At 45.6% G+C, this 19453-nt stretch overlaps 1 protein-coding gene across 1 annotated transcript; it reads right to left on the reverse strand.

The window, feature by feature from the left end:
• Positions 1 to 3314: 3314 nt before the first annotated feature.
• GJA8 (gap junction protein alpha 8) lies at positions 3315 to 4421 on the reverse strand. Its single transcript, XM_049781597.1, has one exon. The coding sequence runs from the start codon at positions 4419 to 4421 to the stop codon at positions 3315 to 3317; it is 1107 nt and encodes a 368-aa protein (XP_049637554.1).
• Positions 4422 to 19453: the final 15032 nt, after the last annotated feature.

The following is a 19453-nucleotide window of genomic DNA, read 5'->3' on the forward strand; positions in this document are numbered from 1 at the left end:
GGACACCATATGGGGGGGATGAGGATCGACTTGAGATGGCTGTGTACAAGGAAAGTACCCTGCCACTCTATCCAGCCCCTCATAGTAACTGTTAGTATCCCTTATCTTCCAGGACCACCTGTACCCTGACAACGGTTTCCCTGTTCAAGTTTATGTGAAGATTGAAACAGGAATTGTCATTAACACAATTTCTACTTTCTACCTGTTCTGCCACAGTTGCCTGTGCTAGTGGCTGAATAATCACTATGCAGGATTTTCTTTTTTGAGGGTTAGAGAATTGCCTACACCTGACAGTGCCCAGGGCTTACTCCTGACTCTAAGCTCGGGAATCACTTGCTAGGGATCATATGCAATGCCTCGGATTAAACCTGAGTCAGCTATGTATCAGGGAAATGCCTTACTCACTGTACTATTACTTGGACCCAGAATTTCCTTTTTATTTCAAAAGAAATTAAAAAAATTAAGTTAATGTGATTTATGATACTGCTGATAGAATTTCATACATAAGTGTTTATCCTCTATTATATCCCTCAACCTCCCTCACCTCCCAACTTTTTGAAATTTTTTTGTCGTAGGACTAGATTCATGTGCAGTTAAGTTTGGAATCTTTCTAAATATCACCAGCTCTGTGTTGTGTCTCTCTTCACACTCAACCTTCCTTGGCTATACCTTGTATACTGAAACTTGAATAAGTCTCTCTGGCCAAGAAGCTCTGGTTTAAGATGGCTTCCTGGGGCTGGAGTGACAGCACAACAGTAGTGTGTTTGCCTTGTACACTTTTGACCTGGAGGGACCCAGATTCAATCCCCAGCATATGGTTCCCCAAGCCTCCCAGGAGCGATTTCTCAGTGCAGAGCTAGGAGAAACCTCTGAGCACTGTTGGGTATGGCCCAAACACAAAACAAAGAAAGAGTCCTTCCTTCTTTCCTTCCCCCTCTCCCTTCATTCTCCCTCTCACCTTTTCTCATTTTCTTCTTTCCTCTTTCCTTCCCTCCCACTCTCCCTCCCTCCTTCCTTCCCTCCTTCCATCCCTCCTTCCGTTCCTCCTACCTTCTATCCTGTCTCCCTTCCCTCCATCCTTCCCTCCTGTCCTTTGCTTCTTCCTTCTCTCCTTCCTTCTTTCCTCCCTCCCTCCCTTCCTTTCCTTCCTTCCCTTCTTCCATCCCTCCTTTCTTCTTTCCCTCCCTCCTTCCTTTCTTCCTTCCCTCCTTCCTTCTTTCCCTCCTGTCCTTCCCTCCTTTCTTCTTTCCCTCCTTTCTCTCCCTCCTTCCCTCCTCTCATTCCTCCCTTTCTTCCCTCATCCCTCCTTCCCTCCCTTCCTTTCCTCATCTCTCTTCTCCCTTTCTTCCCTCTGTCCCCCCTTCCCTCCTTCCTTCCCTTCTTCCTTCCTTCCTTCCTTCCTTCCTTCCTTCCTTCCTTCCTTCCTTCCTTCCTTCCTTCCTTCCTTCCCTCCTTTCTTCCTTTCGTCCCTCTTCCGTCCTGTCCTTCCCTCCTTCCTTTCATCCTTCCATTTTCCTTCCGTCCTTCCTTCCCTCCTTCCTTTCGTCCTCTGTCCTTCCCTCCTTCCTTCTGTCCTTTTTTTCTTCCTTCTTTCCTTCCTTTCTTCCTTCCCTCCCTTCCCTTAGCTCCTTCCTTCTTTCCTTTTTCTTCTTTCCCTCCCTCCTTTCCTTCCTTCTCTCTTCCCTTCCTTCCTTCCCTCCCTCCCTCCCTTCTTCCTTTTTGTTTCCTCTTCCCTCCCTCCCTCCCCCTTCCTTCCTTCCTTCCTTCCTTCCTTCCTTCCTTCCTTCCTTCCTTCCTTCCTTCCTTCCTTCCTTCCTTCCTTCCTTCCTTCCTTCCTTCCTTCCTGCTTTCTCCCCCCTTTCTCATTTCCTCTCTCCCCTCCCTCCTTCAGCCCTCCCCCCCACATAGATTGTGGGGAGAAGTGGAAAAAATATGAGGCCCTTCTTGCTCCCTTCATCTCTCCCAGGGATCAAACCTAGACAGGACTTTGGTACACCTGTTAACACAATCCCCTCTGGGTGGTTATGTGGCCTGTTTCACATATAACTTGGGTCTGAATAAGACCTGACAATCCAGTGCAGCAATCAGGCAGCTGGCTTGATCAGAGATCAGAGAGCTGGCCATGCTCTAGAGGGCAGGTTCTGGGCTGGGGAGTGCTGACCAAGAAAAGAAACGGTACTTTGTTTCAGGAAGAAAACCCTGCCATCATTAAACTGTGACTAGACCTCAAACTTCCAGTGTGCAGGGAGGGTATTTGAGGGTGCCTCTTCCTCTGATAGTGCCAGGGCAGAATTCTCACCTATTAAAGAAGTGAAAGCAACAACTTCAAAGCCCAAAGGAAAAGTTGTTGGTAATGTGTTTCCTGAGCTGGTAACTAAAACACACACTCTCAAATGTGTGAAACAAGGTGAAGAAATCACAGAGATGAGTTTGGGCCATGAATAATCTAATTCCATAGGGAAGCCAGGCTCATGAATAGAAGCTGATACAGCCTATGGATGCTCCACGCAGGGGTCCTCAAACTTATTAAACAGGGGGCCAGTTCACTGTCCCTCAGACGATTGGAGGGTCTGACTATAGTAAAAACAAAACTTATGAACAAATTCTTATGCACACTGCATATATCTTATTTTGCAATGAAGAAACAAAGCAGATACAAATACAATATGTGGCCCGCGGGCCATAGTTTGAGGACCACTGCAGGCTAAATCTGGCTTGCTCTCTGGCTCAGTGTTTTTAACATGATGGATTTCAAATTTAGTAACATGAAACATGTTGGGAATTCTCTGAAAAGTCTAGGTTCTTGGCATCCTTTGAAGAATCAGATTGCTGAACAATGCAACCTGGTGCACACTGCTTGCATGTGTCAGCAGCCCCTGAGTCCTGGTCTCTCAGGCACTGGAATGGACCCCCATTCCACAGAGAACACCCACCTTTGTGCATCTTGTAGGCATTTGTACTGGGGACATATCTGCCAGGGAAGTCCTGGGATGAGGGCCTGGCTGAGATGGGTAAAGAGCCAGGAGGCACCTCTGGTTCTGATTAGAACGGTTCATGGAGACATGGGAAAGGGACAGGCAGGCAGGCAGGCAGGCAGGCAGGCAGGCAGGCAGACGGACGGACCGATGGACATCTGGCTTGGAGACCTGTGAGTCTGGGTTCATTAGGGCTCTAAGATCAAGAACTGCTGCTCCCAAGGTTTGCAATAAGCATGCACCCTACTAAGGTTGGGGGTGAGAGGGACCCAAAAGACAGTCTGTCTTGTTTTGCCCTCTGTGAACACAGTGTTCCTTCCCTTTCTGGCACTGACACAATTACACTGTGAGGTCATCTGGTCTGGCCCTGCCGGCAGTGCTTGGCCTGTTCAGGGACTCCCAGGCCTCTTGGCTCAGCTCAGAATATAGTGGAGGCAGCTTCTTGGCCTGCAGCTCTTCCTCACACTCCTTCCCAGCTCCTGGAGTCACAACCTCTGCTGCCCCAACCCCCTGAGCCTCTGTCTGCTGCTCTGATGGCCACTCCCTGTCCTGTAACAGCAGTGTCTCCTGCTGGCAAGTCTGGGACAAGTCCTTCAGGGTACCTGGGCCTACCTGGTCCTCCATCTGAGTGCAAGACCTGGTTGGAAGTGGGCTGGTTTCTACTGTCCCCACCTCAGTCAGGGGGAAGTAGTGGGACACAAATTTCTCTTCCAGGACCTGGTAACCTTTGGCTTTTTGGACAGAGGAGATGGCCATGGAGTTTGGGGACTTCTCAGAGAGCCTCTCAGGGGGCTGTGACTCCCGCCTCTCAAAGGTGCCCCAGACCCTCTTCAGTCCTAGGTGGCCCAACTCTGTGACATTGAGGAGGAGGGACACAGAGGCCACTGACAGCATGAAGAGAATGAAGATGGTTTTCTCCGTGGGCCGGGACACGAAGCAGTCCACCATGTTGGGACAGGGCCACCGGCTGCAACGATAGAGGGGCAGGACTCGGAAGCCGTAGAGCAGATAGTGGCCCACCACGAAAGCCACCTCAAAGAGGGTCTTAAAGATGACGTGGCAGATGTAGGTCCTCAGCAGGGACCCTTCCAGCCGCAGCTTCGGGGTACCACTACCGCTCTGGTCCTGGCGCTTCTGCTGGGCCCGCAGCAGGTGCAGCGCGTGGCCCACGAGCACCAGCGATGGCGCTGACACGAAGATGATCTGCAGGACCCACAGGCGCACATGGGAGATGGGGAAGGCGGCGTCATAGCACACGTTCTCACAGCCTGGCTGCTGTGTGTTGCACACAAAGTCGGTCTGCTCGTCGCCCCACACCAGCTCCGCCGCTGTGCCCAGGATGAGGATGCGGAAGACGAAGAGCACGCTGAGCCACACCCGACCCACCACCGTCGAATGCTCGTTCACCTCCTCCAGGAGGTTCCCCAGGAGGCTCCAGTCGCCCATCTTTCACCCTCCTGCAGGAGGGAGAGAAGGCAGAGAATGAGGGCCTTGGTACAACCTCAGCGTGCCTCCCCCAAACCTTTATTGCTTCAGGCCCCTCCTTTCTGGGGTGCTGAAACAGGCAACCACCAGCAGTATCTGCTAGAGCCAGTTGCCTCTTTGTATGCTAAGATCAGGTCCCAGGGACTGAGTCTGCTTCCACCAGCTGAGTGCACTAGGTCCCAGCCATTCCTCTGCTTTCCCAGAGACTTACCGTCCTGCCTGTTCCCATTCACCTGATAAGGATATAAAGGATAAGTGAATGATTTGTGCTTGATTCCTTGAATTCTATCCCAAATAATTCATGATTGACCATAAAGAAGAGCTGATGGCCGCATGGGCTTAGCTAAGACCATAAGTGGCATGAAGTTTCCTAAAGGTATAATATCAGCTACCTGAGTATCCTGCACCTTCCATATGGATGAAATAGCCCTCAACTTAGTTTCAACCAAACCAGGGTATCCAATGAGTATTAAGTTAGAAGGGCAGGGGGCCGGAGAGAGCACAGCGGTAGGGCATTTGCCTTGCACGCAGCTGACCCAGGATGAACGGTGGTTTGAATTCTGTTATCCCATATGGTCCCGTTCCCCCCCCCCCCCACCCCAGCCTGCCAGGAGCGATTTCTGAGCACAGAGCCAGGAGTAACCCCTGAGCGCTGCTGGGTATGACCCCCCCCCCCCAAAAAAAAAGGCAGTGGAAGGAAATATACTTATTTTGTGACAGACCTTTGACCTATGTTACATTTAATCTGACCTGACTACCTTGCTATTCATGAGATGAGGTGCCCTGTTTATTTGCTGCTATAAACTCTGTCTGGCACAGAGCCCAGAACACAGCGAGAGCCTACGATGTGTTTGTTGACTAATGTGATTCCACCATGAAAAAACAGGCTTAGGGAAGCAAAATAAATGGTCTAAGACCAGACAGCTAAATAGCAGCACTTCTGTCTGCCTGCTGCCACAGGCCAGTTCTCTCATTCTCGCCACTGAGACGAACTGCCTGCCCCAGAGCCACTCTGCTCTGTCTCCTCTACTCTGAATGGATGCTTCATTTTCTCTAGGTTGAACTCCAGAAATATTTCTTAATAACATTACTGAATAACTTTACAAAGTGAGACCGGTATTTTAAGATTGTTGTTATTGCTCTCCTAAGACCAAGGAATGAAGATAATGGTCTGGGAAGGAATTGCCACAGAGAGGAAGGTCCACTCCAACATGTTAGAATTGGGAAAAAGTCCAAAATAAAAGGTTTTTTGGTCTGTAACGTGGCTATTTTGAACATAGATCAGCATGAAACATACTGGTAGGTAATATCCTTAATTACATCCATGATGATGACTGGATAGGCACAAATGGCCATTTTAAAAAATGGTTGTACTAAGGCATTGATCTTGTTGATGAAGTTGATCAAAGCTCATCTCGGCTGGAGGGTAGCACAGTGAGTAAGACACTTGCCTTATTCACAGCTGGCACCCCATATTGTCCCTCTCCAGGAGTGATCTTTGTGCACAGAACTAGGAGTAAACCCCAAGCACCACCAGTATAATCTCATCCCCAACCCCCAGAGAAAAGAGACTTCCACCTAAATCTGATCTATTTGCTCCTCTGGTCTGACATGTCTATGGCTACAGCATTGACACAGGGTAGCACAACTCTTAGGCAAGGCAGACTGCCATGTTAGTGAATGTACAGCTTGGAGCCTGACCACTTGTAAGTGAGAAGCTTTCAGTGGGCAGGAATTCTTTTGTCTTCACCCTTCAAGAACCATCTTGACAAAGAGCCAAGGCCTCCAAAGAGTGAGCACTACAGTGGATAGATCAATGGTAATAATTTAAAATCTCAGATTCTTAGTGCCTAAGTATATGTTTTTCAATATTGCTGATAGTCTAAAGAACTATCTTATTTGTTGCTATTAACAGTTTATTAATAAATAGTAAATTTATTATTTATTATAATAAATAGACACTTGCCTTTTTTGAGACATTGCTTTGTATCAGATCTAAGATATAAATTCGAAGAACAATGATTTGTTTTGGGGGTTCTTTGGGCCAGATCTGGTAGAGTTGAGGGGTTACTCCTGACTCTGCACTCAGGAATCACTCCTGGTGAGTCATGAAGGACCATATAAGATGCCAGGGATCAAACTTGAGTTGGCTGCAGGCAAGACAAGCACCTTACCTGCTGTACTATTGCTCCAGTCTCAGATTGATGATTTTTTTTTCTTGGGTGAAGCCTACACCCACGGCTCTCAGAGATCACACCTAATGGTGCTCTGGCCCCACAAAAAAATAAATTTTGGGAGGTGTCACACCGATTGGTGATCAGAGCTTGCTCCTTGCTCTGCATTCAGGGATCATTCCTGGCAGGACTCGAGGAAGATTATGCTGTGTCAGGGGCAGAATTCAGGTCAGCTACATGTAATGCATATGCCCTATCCACCGTATTATTACTCTGGCCCTAAAAAATAAAAGAAACCACATCAGAATGTATTTGAACAGACTGCTTTACTGGAGCAGGGGAAAATATAAACAAAGAAAGATTATTTTCTTACACCTTTTCACAAAGGTGAAGCCTCTATTCTGTTTTGCTTGTGAAAATTTAATTAGCTGGTCTATTCTAGGTGGAAACAAAATCAGTGGCATTCAAGCTTTACCCACAGAAGATTATGCTTTTGGTAATGATTAAAGTGACATGCATGGTACCCCTTCATTAACTATAATGCAAACCAGTGTCAAAAAAGAGAAGCAGAGAGAGAGAGGGGTGGCTGGGGTGGGGGTTAGGAAACTGGGGACATTGGTGGTGGGAAAAGTGCAGTGGTGAAGAGTGGTGTACATTCTATGACAGAAAATCATGAACCATTTTGTAACCACGGTTCTTAAATAAAGTAATGAAAAAAAAGAACTTCATTACAGTTGCCCATATTTGGGCGTTTTATCTATTTATAAATGCTAATTTTTTTCACTTGTTTGATGTTAGTTCTTATTGGGGGGGGGGCATACCCGGTAGCACTCAGTTGTTACTCCTGGCTCTGCACTAAGAAATTACTCCTGGCAGGCTAGAGGGACTATATAGGGTGCCATTGTCAGGGATCAAATCTGGGTTGGCTGCATGCAAGGCAAATGCCCTCCCCGCTGTGCTATCACTCCAGCTCCTGATTTCAGTTCTTCTAATGACTTGTGAACTAGGCCTGTGGTCCCTGGACTTGTATTTCAGACTCTGTACAAGGAAAACTTCAGGGACTACGAACATAGAACCACCAACTCTTTATAAGCAAGTATATGAAAAGAAGAAATGCATTAAATCAATCGTGACTGTGATCTGTTCTTTGTCATTCTGTGAAAAGGAAGAGTTCATTTATCTATTATTTATGTACTTATTTATTTTTGCCACACTCAGAAATGCTCAGGGCTTACTACTGGCTCTACTCAGGAATTATTTCTGATGTGGCTTAAGGGACCATATGGGGTAGCAGGGATCAAATCCAGGTCAGCTGCTTGCAAGGCCTACCAGCTGTACATTCTCTCTGGCCCCAGTGAAAGGGAAGTTTTAATAGATGCTAAAACAAAACAAAACACTTAATTTTGACATTATAAAAGGCCTTTAAGTTGATCACTTTTAACTTGGCAAGGCAGTTTTTGCTCTGCCTACTGTACAACTTCAAATATTTGTTACAGGCTACTGAAACATTTATTTGGATCAAGTCCACAAGGGAATTGGAGAACTAGTGAAAGTTTTGTCAGTGAGCAGAGAGGGAGGCAATTTGGGGTATTAAGTCAATTTATGAAGGGGATCAACTGGTGAGGGGAATGAACTGTGAACCCTAGTCTCCTGGCCAAGCCTTTAGAGATCTCTGGAGGGTTACCACCGCCTCTGGCTTTGGTGAGGTAGAATAAATATCACATGGCACAGAAATCCACATGGAAACAAGTTTCCCCAAGGCTTAGCCAGTCTGGTTGGTATGTGCTAACACATTCAGCAGCAACTCTCATAGAGAGGCCTGACAACCTACTGGCTGAAGTTTTCTGGCCCATATGTATTCGATATGAAAACACTTAGGACGAAGCCTCTTCTAGCCTCCTTATTCGTAATAGTTATAACTCTTACTCCTCCTGTAGTTTGAAAAAGACCCGCCCTCTAATACATCTAAAATACTTAGTTCTGGTTGCTATGGATTCCTGGAACATGCTGAATTGTCCTGAAAAAGAAGCCTCAAAAGAAGTCAGATTGGGGCCAGAGGGATAGAGCAGCGGTAGGGCGTTTGCCTTTCACGGGGCTGATTCAGGATGGACCTCGATCCCCAGCGTCCTATATGGTCCCCTAAGCCAGAAACAATTTCTGAGTGCATAGCCAGGAGTAACCCTTGAGCATCACCGAGTGTGCCCACGCAAAACAAGTCAGTTGTAGTTAGCATGTGGAATCCTCCGCTCCCCCATTTCACCACATACCTTTTCTCCAGTCCTTTGCCTCCTGAACCACTGCCAATTCTTTTTTGTTGTTTGTTGTTGTTTTGTTTTGTTTTAGGGCCACACCCGGTGACACTCAGGGGTTACTCCTGGCTATGTGCTCAAAAATAGCTCTTGGCTTGGGGGACCATATGGAACGCTGGGGGATCGAACCGCAGTCTGTATGTCCTAGATCAGTGCAAGGCAAACGCCCTACCGCTTGTGCCACCACTCTGCCCCCCCCCCCCCCGCTGCCAAAACTCATTTCAAAGCTGGACACAAACATTCAGCCCTCCCCAACCAAAAGCAAAACTTGGCCACATTTTTCTTTTAGAAAAAACCCAGACATGACCTTTAGATTAGGTTGGAAAAGTGGAGGAGGGGGGACAAAATCCTTCTGGACACCCAGGGAAGACTTGCCAATAGAAGCAGTGTCCCTCGGAGAATCTGTGTTCTTTCTCTCCTGATGCTCAGCAGCAGAATGACCACTTTGAATTATTTCCCCTGAAAGTCACCCCCCCCCCCACACGTTCCCACCATTTCTCTGCCCTCCCTCCTGCTGCATCACTGAACAGTTTGACTGGATTGACCCTGATGGGAATTCGATTTGTCCAGCAGGATTTTAAGCTCCCAGCCAGCCAGCTTTTATGAAGGGAAGGGTGTCTGGGAAAGAAGAGGGAAAGAATGGACCTGGGGGAGGAGGGAAAGCTGGTGAAGGGAAGCTCAGATGGAGTTTTGCAGTCTCTGAAAGTTTTTTTTAGTAGAAGATTGAACATTTCCAACAAGAAACCTCTCTCCTCAGAGGGCACAAATCCAAACATTATTCCCACATCTCCAAAATTCAGAACATTTGGGACTGTCCAGGAAGAAAGAAGTTACCTGTATGTCTCTCTGTCTGGAGACAGAATGTGCCTCAGCCACCACAGAAAGAAAATAGTTGGTCTATCTCAGAGTGCCACGTGGCACCTTCCCGGGAATATAGTTTCTAGTGGGAAGCTCCCTCTTTGAAAAGGATCATTTTTTTTTAAATGAAAAGAAGGCTGTATACTATAGATTTATTAAGAGGCTATTATTAGGAGCTGGAGTGATAGTACAGTGGTAGGGTGTTTGTTTTGCACACTGCTGACTCTTGACAGGCCTAGGTTTGATCCCTGGCATCCCATATGGTCCCGCGAGCTTGCAAGGAGCTATTTTTGAGTGCAGAGCCAGGAATAACCCCTGAGCACTGCTAGGTGTGGCCTCCAAACCAAACCAAAACAAAACAAAAAGCTTTGATTAAGCTATATTCTTAAATCCAATTAGCTAGTTAAAAAGGACATTTTGACCCAACTATTGATCTTCTATGTATGTTTTAATTGCTTCCAAACTTGGAAAGAGTCAATGATTAGTATCTGTACAAAGAGACTGCTGAAAATGGATAGTTTTAGACATAAAGTCTTGAAAAGGTTTCAAGCAGGTTTTTTGTTTCGTTCTGAAGCCATACTCAGCTATGCTCAGGGGTTACTCCTGGCTCTGCCCTTAGGAATCACTTTTAGCAGTGTTCAGGGGACCATATGGGATTTTGGGAATTGAATCTGGGTCAGCCACATGCAAGGCATGTGATATACCCACTGTGCTATCTTACAGTTCCTCTAAGCAGTCTTGAGATGCTACAGCATGATGGGGGTCTTACAGCTTCAGCTCAGTTCTGCTTTCTTGTCCCCTATGGAAAAGGGGGCAACCAGGTTTTATGCTCAGCAAGTGGCTCAAATGTATTACAATGTGGCTCTCTGAGAGGGTGTGAGTGTTCTCTGCCTCTTCAAGGTTCAGACCCTACTGCAATTCCATGGACTATGGCACTGGGAGGAATAAAGGGTTGTTGTGGACATTTCTAAACCATAGATGGGGGCATTGTGTGTGTGGGGGGGAGGCAGGAAGCAAACACTGTTGAATTTGGGACTGCTAGAGAAACTCTCCAGGGGGTGATAACTGAATTGAGGACAATTTGGAGAGGAAGCTGGAAAACACCAGCTATACACAACCCTTCTCCAAACTCCATTCCTATCCCTTCTAGCAATTGGATGGTAGTAGATTGTAGCAGGTTAACCTGACATGTGTCTCAGATTCCACAGGAATGGTATATTAGCCCACAGTCTTATTTCTAGCACAATTTGAGACCTATGAAATCCCTCCCTCCCTCATCCCTCTTTTCCTCCCTCCCTCCCTCCCTCCCTCCCTCCCTCCCTCCCTCCCTCCCTCCCTCCCTCCCTCCCTCCCTTCCTTCCTTCCTTCCTTCCTTCCTTCCTTCCTTCCTTCCTTCCTTCCTTCCTTCCTTCCTTCTTTCCTTCCTTCCCTCCCTTCCTTCTTTCCTTCCCTCCCTTCCTCCCTCCCTTCCTCCCTCCTTCCCTCCCTCTATTTTTTGGAAGTACTCAGGGGTTATTCCTTCCTATGTACTCAGGAATTATTCCTGGTGAGCTGGGGAACCAGAAATTGAACCTCGTTGGCAGCATGCTAGGCAAATGCTTATGGACTTTACTATTTCTCCGGTTCCAAGAAATCCCTATTTAAATAGTGGGTCAGGGTCAGCCATCAGTATTGATGAGACAAGAAGCCAGAAAGAGGGAAAGAAACACTGATTTCTTTTTGAGAATATGTACAGAAAAGATTGATTTACGAAGTTTGTGTTTTCTCTGAGATATTCCAGAACCTAGAAAGTTTATCTGCACACAATTTTCTTTAAAATTGATCTTTTGTGGACTCAAGAGGATAGCAGGTTGAGCCCTGCATAGGACCAACCTTAGTTTGATTTCTGGCACCCTATATGTTCCTTAAGGGCTACCAGGAGTGATACCTGAGCATAGAGTCAAGAGAAAGCTCTGAATATCGCCGGGTGTGGCTCAAAAACAAAAACAACCAAAAAAAAAAAAAAAAAAAAGAACAAAAAGAACTCACATCCAAAGCTTCCTGGTTCCACTTGGTTCATGTCAGTGAGATGATTTTGTGGGTTGTGGAAGATGACAGATGAATCCCATGAATGAGTCTGGAAACACAGGTACTATCTACAGAACTCTGAACTTTGTTTCTTGCTCTTTAAAATTCAGCAATTTCTTTGCTTATTTAGGCTTGTGAGCATTGAAGATGCTCCACTAACAGAGCCCAGTGGGTGGAACTGTGTGGTGCCTGTTCTGTTTGCAGAAAATCGAAGCATACCTCGAGGGGATGCTTTGAAAGAGTGGAAAACAGAAGCTCCTGTTTGCTGTCTCCAGAGCTGAGTTGTCGTTTCTGGTAGGAACCAGAATTCTCTCTGCAGTCTTTAGAGGTCCTCTTCTGTGTTTTCTTTTTCCTTTGTGGAGTTGTTGCAATGTTTAGGGCTCTGGCCAGCTGGCACACCTGGCTGTACTTAGGTGGTCTTGCAAGTTGCAGGTGGGGATCAGGACAGGAGAGGCTGTTAAGTTGGGAGAATCACTCAGTGGGTCTGGGTTGAGTCTCACCTTGGAGATAAGGCTAAGATTGCAGGGTGTAGTTGGGTCTAGCTCCTGGGGAGGCTGAGAGCAGGTAATCCAGTGGGAAAGATTGGCGATGCAAGTAAGCATCTAAGTAAAGTGAGTTAGATTTAGAAGGCGAGCAGAGTTTGCCCCAAATGAAAAGAGAGCTGGGGGCAGGGGATGGGAAGGACCAGTGGAGGTGGTTCAAACCCCACTCAACCTGGGGTTTGTACAGACCTCAGATTAGTAAAGAAAGAGGGCTAGGAGAAATGCTGTTTAAGATCAAGACCAGGAAGGCCAGAGGAGCTAAAGCAGAGTGGGGGAAGATCAATGTTGTGGGGAGCATAATATTTGCTCCCTCTGATGTGTTTCTGTGTGACTGGCTAACCTGTGTGTCTTTAAAACTCTGATGTTGGTGCTGGAGAGATAGTATAGTGGTCAGGGTACTTGCTTTGCACACAATCAACCCACATCCAATCCTCAATTCTTGAATCTAATCCCTCCAGTTATGACCCCAAACACTGGCAAGTCTTATACAGAAGGCGATCTGCAAAATAATCAAACACACACTTAGAGAAAGAAAAGGCTTTAAAATTACCCCCATATTTGGTGGGGGGGTGAAGAGATAGCATGGAGGTAGGGCATTTGCCTTGCATGCAGAAGGACGCGGGTTCAAATCCCGGCATCCCATATGGTTCCCCAAACCTGCCAGGTGTGATTTCTTAGCATAGAGCCAGGAGTAACTCCTGAGCACTGCTGAGTGTGACCCCCCCAAAAAAAAACCAAAAAGATACCCCCACATTACCCTAACTACAGTCCTCAGACCACCCTCCAAACAGCCACTTAACAAAGCTCCAGGAAGGAGAGAGCCTTCCTCTTCTGTCCTCATCTTTTATCTATAGAAAAGTTACACCTAGAAGGTGGGACCATCCTGTTTCACTACCAATCAGAGGTGCTACATTCATAGAATAACATCAATTGAGAAACCATGTGGGTGTTGATTGACATAGAGACAATCAAATTCCATAATCTCACACTCAACACTACATTTTATCCCTTAAACTCCTCCTGTTAGAATCTAAGTTTGATTAAGAAATAACTGCTTATTTGGCTTCTGTAATCTATTACAGATAGATAGTGCTGACTGCAATTGCTGACAGGTCTAAAACATGAGTGTAGGCTCAAAGATAAAAATAGGACAATAAGGGGGGCGCCTGGGGATGGAGGATGGAGGAAAAATAAAAAAAAATAGGGCAATGAGTTCCAGGAGCTGGCCTCATGAACAACTAACTACTGATCTCATGCTTAAGTACTAGGAAACACCACAATCTTCAGGACATCTATATAAGGCTATATCCCCCTGATGTTTAAAGGTCAATTTGTATGTGAAAAGTCCCCAAATCCATTATAAATATTGCTTGCTGTTAAGAAGTTGGGTCACCATTTCTGAGGAGATGGTTGACCCCAGCTTGCTGGAATATAACTCCTTTGCATTTGCATTACTGTTCACCTCCTGTGGACTTTGTGTGACGAATCCTGAGTCCGGAGCTAACACTCCAAGAGTGATTCCTGAGTGCAGAGCCAGAAGCAAACCCCAAACTAACTGCTTGTGACCCAAACCTTCTTCTTAAAACCAAATCAAAACAAAAAAACCCCAAATCTTGAACAGAAGAAAACAAAACTCAGATGCCACCAAGAACAAGAAGTGAGCCACAACACTATCCCTTGGCCATCGTGCAGTGGCTCCTTTCCCCTGCCATGGCGATATGCTCCCCTCTGTGTTAGCTTGTCACCCACAAGGGGCTCTGCTCCTCTACTCAAGGAGCAATGTTCAGTGGGGATCTGGTCTCCAGGTTGGGTCCAGGTGGGGTGATTTTAGTTGGGAAAGGATTTACAGCATAAATAAGTAGTTAGGGCCAGCCAAGCTTTCTATTTGAATGGAGCAACTCATGCATAAGAGCAAGTGGTGCCAGTGTATGAGCAGGAAGCCCTGGCAGGATCTCTCCTGCTAACAAAGCTGACACTCCTAAGTCTGCTCAGGCAGAAGCAGCCACTTCCTGTTCTGTCTGCATTGGGACCCCAATGGGGCTGTGCCCCAGAGCTTACTACTTCCTGTTAGGCCTATGGTTCTTACACTGTGCAGGCCTTCCTTCGTGGAGAGGAGCTTGGGCTGCAGAAACTGGTGGTTGGGTGGGGGCTGCAATGAGGGAGGGTCCTGACTTCCCTGGTGTTTGGGGAATGATTCAGAGAGAACTCAAGAAGGAGATGTAGAGAGGCAAGCAAAAAGTTTCCTAGGGTGGAAGTGGAGGGAGTTTCTATGGATGCTTATGGGTCTCAAATGGTGACTTGGTGTTAATCAGGCCTCAAGTTCCTTGGGTGGAAGAGTGGGAGTTTCTATGGATGCTAATGGGTCTCAAATAGTGACTCAGTGTTAATCAGGCCTCAAGTTCCAAAGCCAGGACACTGGAGAGTTGCAGGTCTGGAGGCAAACATCGAAGCAAGAAATAATCTACACACACTAGAGAGGGTGAAACAGGTTTAGGAGTTCTGTCACACAAGCCCTCCACTCCTAAGAAGCAGGCAGTTCTGTGGGGAAGTCTGGAAATACAAGAGAGCTTTTTTCCCCGAGACCCGGGGTATTTATTGGGAAGAATCAGCCCACACCCTGGGTTGGAGATTAAGTGGTCTAAACACCAATCCATGGTATTACATTCAAAGATGTTTCCAACCAATGAATAACAAAGTGTATACTGAGTGGGATGGCATCTGGTTAATCCCACAACTCATCACTAATGACATCATTGGGGAACTTGTTAGGACAGCAAGTTCTCAAGATTGACTGAAGCAGAGATTCCGGGGTTGAGATCTGGAAACGACATGTCTTCCGGTCTTATTGTCATTTAGTTGACGTATCATTTACAACCTGCATTGGATAAGTTTAAGTTTACTTTATGAGATGTGAAGTGACTAAATCCAGTTAACCATCATCTCTCATATACACACAGCGAAGCAGGAGAAAAATGATTATTTTCTTTGTGATTTGAACTCTTATGACCTGTTCTCTTAACAATTTCATATAAGTCTTCTGCAGTGTTATCTATACTTATATTACACATGACCCGAGTGCACAGAACTATTGCACTGAGTTTTTTTTTTAATATTATGACTGAAATTAGCATCTTTGGGATACCTTCAGGCATTCATCTATCTTACCTTACCCCTCAATTCTGCTATTCACAAATTTGATATTTTTTCTATGAATTTGATGTTTTTCTTAGTCTACATACAAGTAAGAACACACAATCTTTGTTGGATTGATTTATTTTACTTAGTATAATGCCTTCAAGTTTTGTTCATATGGCAAATGACCCAATTTCCTTATTTTAGGTGGCCAAATAATATTCCACTAAAGCATATGTGTATGTGCATATGTTTAATATATTAATTTGTCAGTAGACACTGACTGCATCTTTTATTTTTTTGGCCATACCCATTGGTGCTCAGGACTTACTCCTGGCTCTGTGCTCAGATATCACTCCTGACAATGCTTGGGGGACTGACTCTATGTGATGCTGGGGCATCAAACCCATGGCAGTTACATGCAAGGTAAACATCTTACCTGCTGACCTGTAACTCCAACTCATAGTTTTAATTTTTTTTTTTTTGGGTCACACCAGGCAGTACTCAGGGGTTACTCTTGGCTCTGTACTCAGAAATTGCTCCTGGCTTGGGAGACCGTATAGGACACTGAGGATCAAACACAGGTCCATCCTGGGTCAGCCATGTGCAAGGCAAACACCCTAACTTTGTGCTATCGCTCCAGCCCCATAGTTTTAATTTTTTGATAAACTTTTCTAGCATTCTCCATGGTGGTTGAACCAATGTATATTCTGTCAACAGTGGCTGAGGGTTCCTTTGTTTCACTCCCTTGCCAGTATCTGGTATACCTGGTCTCTTTGAGCATCTAACAGGCATGTCGTATTAGCTCACTATGGCTTGGCTTTGCCTTTCCCTGATGTTTTTGTAATATTGAGTACCTTTTCACCTACCTGCTGGCTATTCTTAGGTCATCTCTGGGAAAAATAGTCTCCTCATATACTAAGTTCCCAGAAAACTTTTGATGCATGTTGAGTTTTTTTTTTTTTTTTTTTTTGGTTTTTGGGTGACACCCAGCAGCCTTCAGGGGTTACCCCTGGCTCTATGCTCAGAAATTGCTCCTGGCAGGCTTGGGGGACCATATGGGATACCCGGATTCGAATCACTGTTCTGCATGCAAGGCAAATGCCCTACCTCCATTCTACCTCTCCGGCCCTGCATGTTGAGATTTAAAGTAACAATATAATATAGTGCTATCTCTTGGGCTCACTCATTCAGCCCACTCCTCCCCAATATAGGCATTGCATTTTTTTTTCTTTTTGGGCCACATCCGGTGGCACTCAGTGATTACTCCTGCCTCTGTGCTCAGAAATTACTCCTAGAAGGCTTGGGGGATCATATGGGATGCCAGAGAATGAACCTGAGTTGGCCGCCTGCAAGACAAACGCCCTGCTTGTTTTGCTATCACTTCAACCCTGACATTTATTTTTAAAAAATATTTTGGGCACTGTGAATTACAAACTGTTATTAGTAGGACTTCATGCATGAATTATCCCAGCTCCATATCCTCCATCCAGGTGTCCATTTCCATCCATCATTGTCTCAGGGATCACAAAAAATTTTTGGGTCTGTCCAGAAAACCAGTGTCTTTATGGAGTTCCCTGTAGTCTCTGAGAGCAGCTTAGCCAACCCACTTTAGTTGTTGATCTGACGTGTCATAAATCCAGGAGGGAGAAAGGTATTGTGCACTCACATTCATGAGGTGGGCACTCATCTCTATTTCAGTGAGGCTCAGGGAAGTAGGTTATAGAATTGTTCTTGATGATGATCATGGAAAGAAAGGCAAGGCTAAGAATGGAGCCAAAGCTGTTTGGTGCTGAAGCCTGTAGTTGCTCCAGCTGTCCATGTTGTAGCCTTTAATTTTGTGAATCATTTCTACATTGCTGAACTTTCAAGGAATGTGGTGGGCTCTGATTTTTGTGCTAATCAGGAAACTTTTGAAGCGTTTGAAATGCTTTAGTTGTCCTGAAAAATCAACACAACAACAAATATTTTCTAAATAGATTTGTTCGTTTTGCCCAAGCCCATATATAAATATATGTATATGCTTAAAAACAATCTTCCACCTTCCTGTGTTCTTGTTATTGTCAACAACAATAAGTCTTTGATACTTGCCTATGCCTGTCTGCTGCACAACTAGAATGTCTCATGGACGAGAACATGGGCCGAGAGTGGCAGATCTGAGTGGCCGGCGCCAGTGCTCTCAAGGCAGACCATGCATGTGACTTTGTTGTGCCTGTTTAAACTGATTTGTGTCTATAGTTAGATCCCATGTGTGGGTGGAGAAGGAAGAGAATGTGATCATTATGTTTTTCATAGCTATATTTTCTACCCTTTTCTGGGGAGATTTTTTTTCTTCTTTCTTTTCTTTATGTTTTTCTTTTTTACCTTTTATGGAGTTTGACAAAGAATACACTTGTAATCCTGATCCTGAATTCCAAAAGAGCCAGTTTCTTCCCAAAGCTTAATTTGGTTCTATTATGAACTAATGTAAAGGGCGATATCTGAGCAGATCCAACTCTGTGGCAGAAGTAAAACTTGATTGTTTGAGTTTGTTTCTCATCACCAAAAATCCATTTTTTTTCATCTAAGGATAATGTCAAAGTCCCATAAATCAATGAACACAATTTACAGCCCAGAGAAGACCCAAAAACATGATTTATCACTCTTAATTCTTTGATTTACTGTCCTTTATGGTGGATACACGATGAATACTCTTGCTGTGCTGTTGTGAGGGTTTAATACAACAGAATTTGAGAATAAAGCAAATTCTTGGGAAGAGCCACTGGTCATCTGCATTTAGGCCACTAAGTGGCGCCATCATCACGGACAGCAGCTGTTCAAGTGAGCGGATTCTTACTTTCCTTTCCTCCCTCGAAACAAGTCCAGCACCCACCAGCACAGATGCGACAAAACAGTTTCCAATTTCTCTGTGAATCATATTATTGCTAGAGGGAGTCCCCGAGGAATGGGTGGAAGGAAGTGATTTTTCAGGAATAAATTTCATCATGTCCTTTTCATACTAAAAATCCTTCTGGAACATAGCAGGTGTTTTTATTTTATTTTTTTAAAAAAATGTTTCCTTTTTTGGATGTAGGAACACCTAGTGGCTCTCTGCACCCAGGAATTACGTTTAGCTGGAATTAGGGAACCATATGTGATGCCAGGGATAGACTCAGGTTGACTTCATGGAAGGCAAGTGCCCTACCCACTGGACTATCACTTTGGCCCCATCAGTGTATTTCTTTTGAGGGGGTGGGGCATTACACACAGTGGTCCTGGGCCAGTCTGGCGATGCTCGGCCAGTGGATCAATATGAGGTTGGGGGTCTCTGTTCTGGGACCACCAGGTGCTCGAGGGCTTCCTGTGGAAGGGGACATGTGGGGACACATGGGGACATGTGGCTAGGGGACTCAGTTGGGGTTGGGTGCATGTCTCTTCCCAACTCTACTCAACAGTTTAGTTCAGAGTTAACTGGGCATATAGAATAAGTGGCTCAGGCTGTGGTTATGAGTGCCTGGTTATGCCTCCAGGTTCCATGCTGAGTCCCAGGAAGTCCTGCAAGAGAGGGCTGGGGTTTTCCTGGAACCAAGGTCTCTGATGCTTGCAGCCTGCAAGTGATGCCATCTCATCTCCTTGCCCAGGGCCCAAACTGGACCAGCACCCTTTTCCCGGCCCTATCCACCCCTCTACTTGGAACCTTTCACATCTGGTCATCTACTTCATTTGAGCTTGACCTGCTCTAGCATATTTTTTCTGCTCTTCTTCAGGTTTTACGGAACAACTCATCTTCATGTTGCCTTTGAGGGTTTGAGTGTATGCAATGCTTCTCCTCCATTTCTATATATCCCTCCACCTCTCTCTCTCTCTCTCTCTCTCTCTATCTATCTATGTATCTATCTGTCTGTCTATCTCTCTCTATCAATCATCTATCT

Source organism: Suncus etruscus, chromosome 10, assembly GCF_024139225.1.
Source record: "Suncus etruscus isolate mSunEtr1 chromosome 10, mSunEtr1.pri.cur, whole genome shotgun sequence".
NCBI classification, from domain to species: Eukaryota; Metazoa; Chordata; class Mammalia; order Eulipotyphla; family Soricidae; genus Suncus; species Suncus etruscus.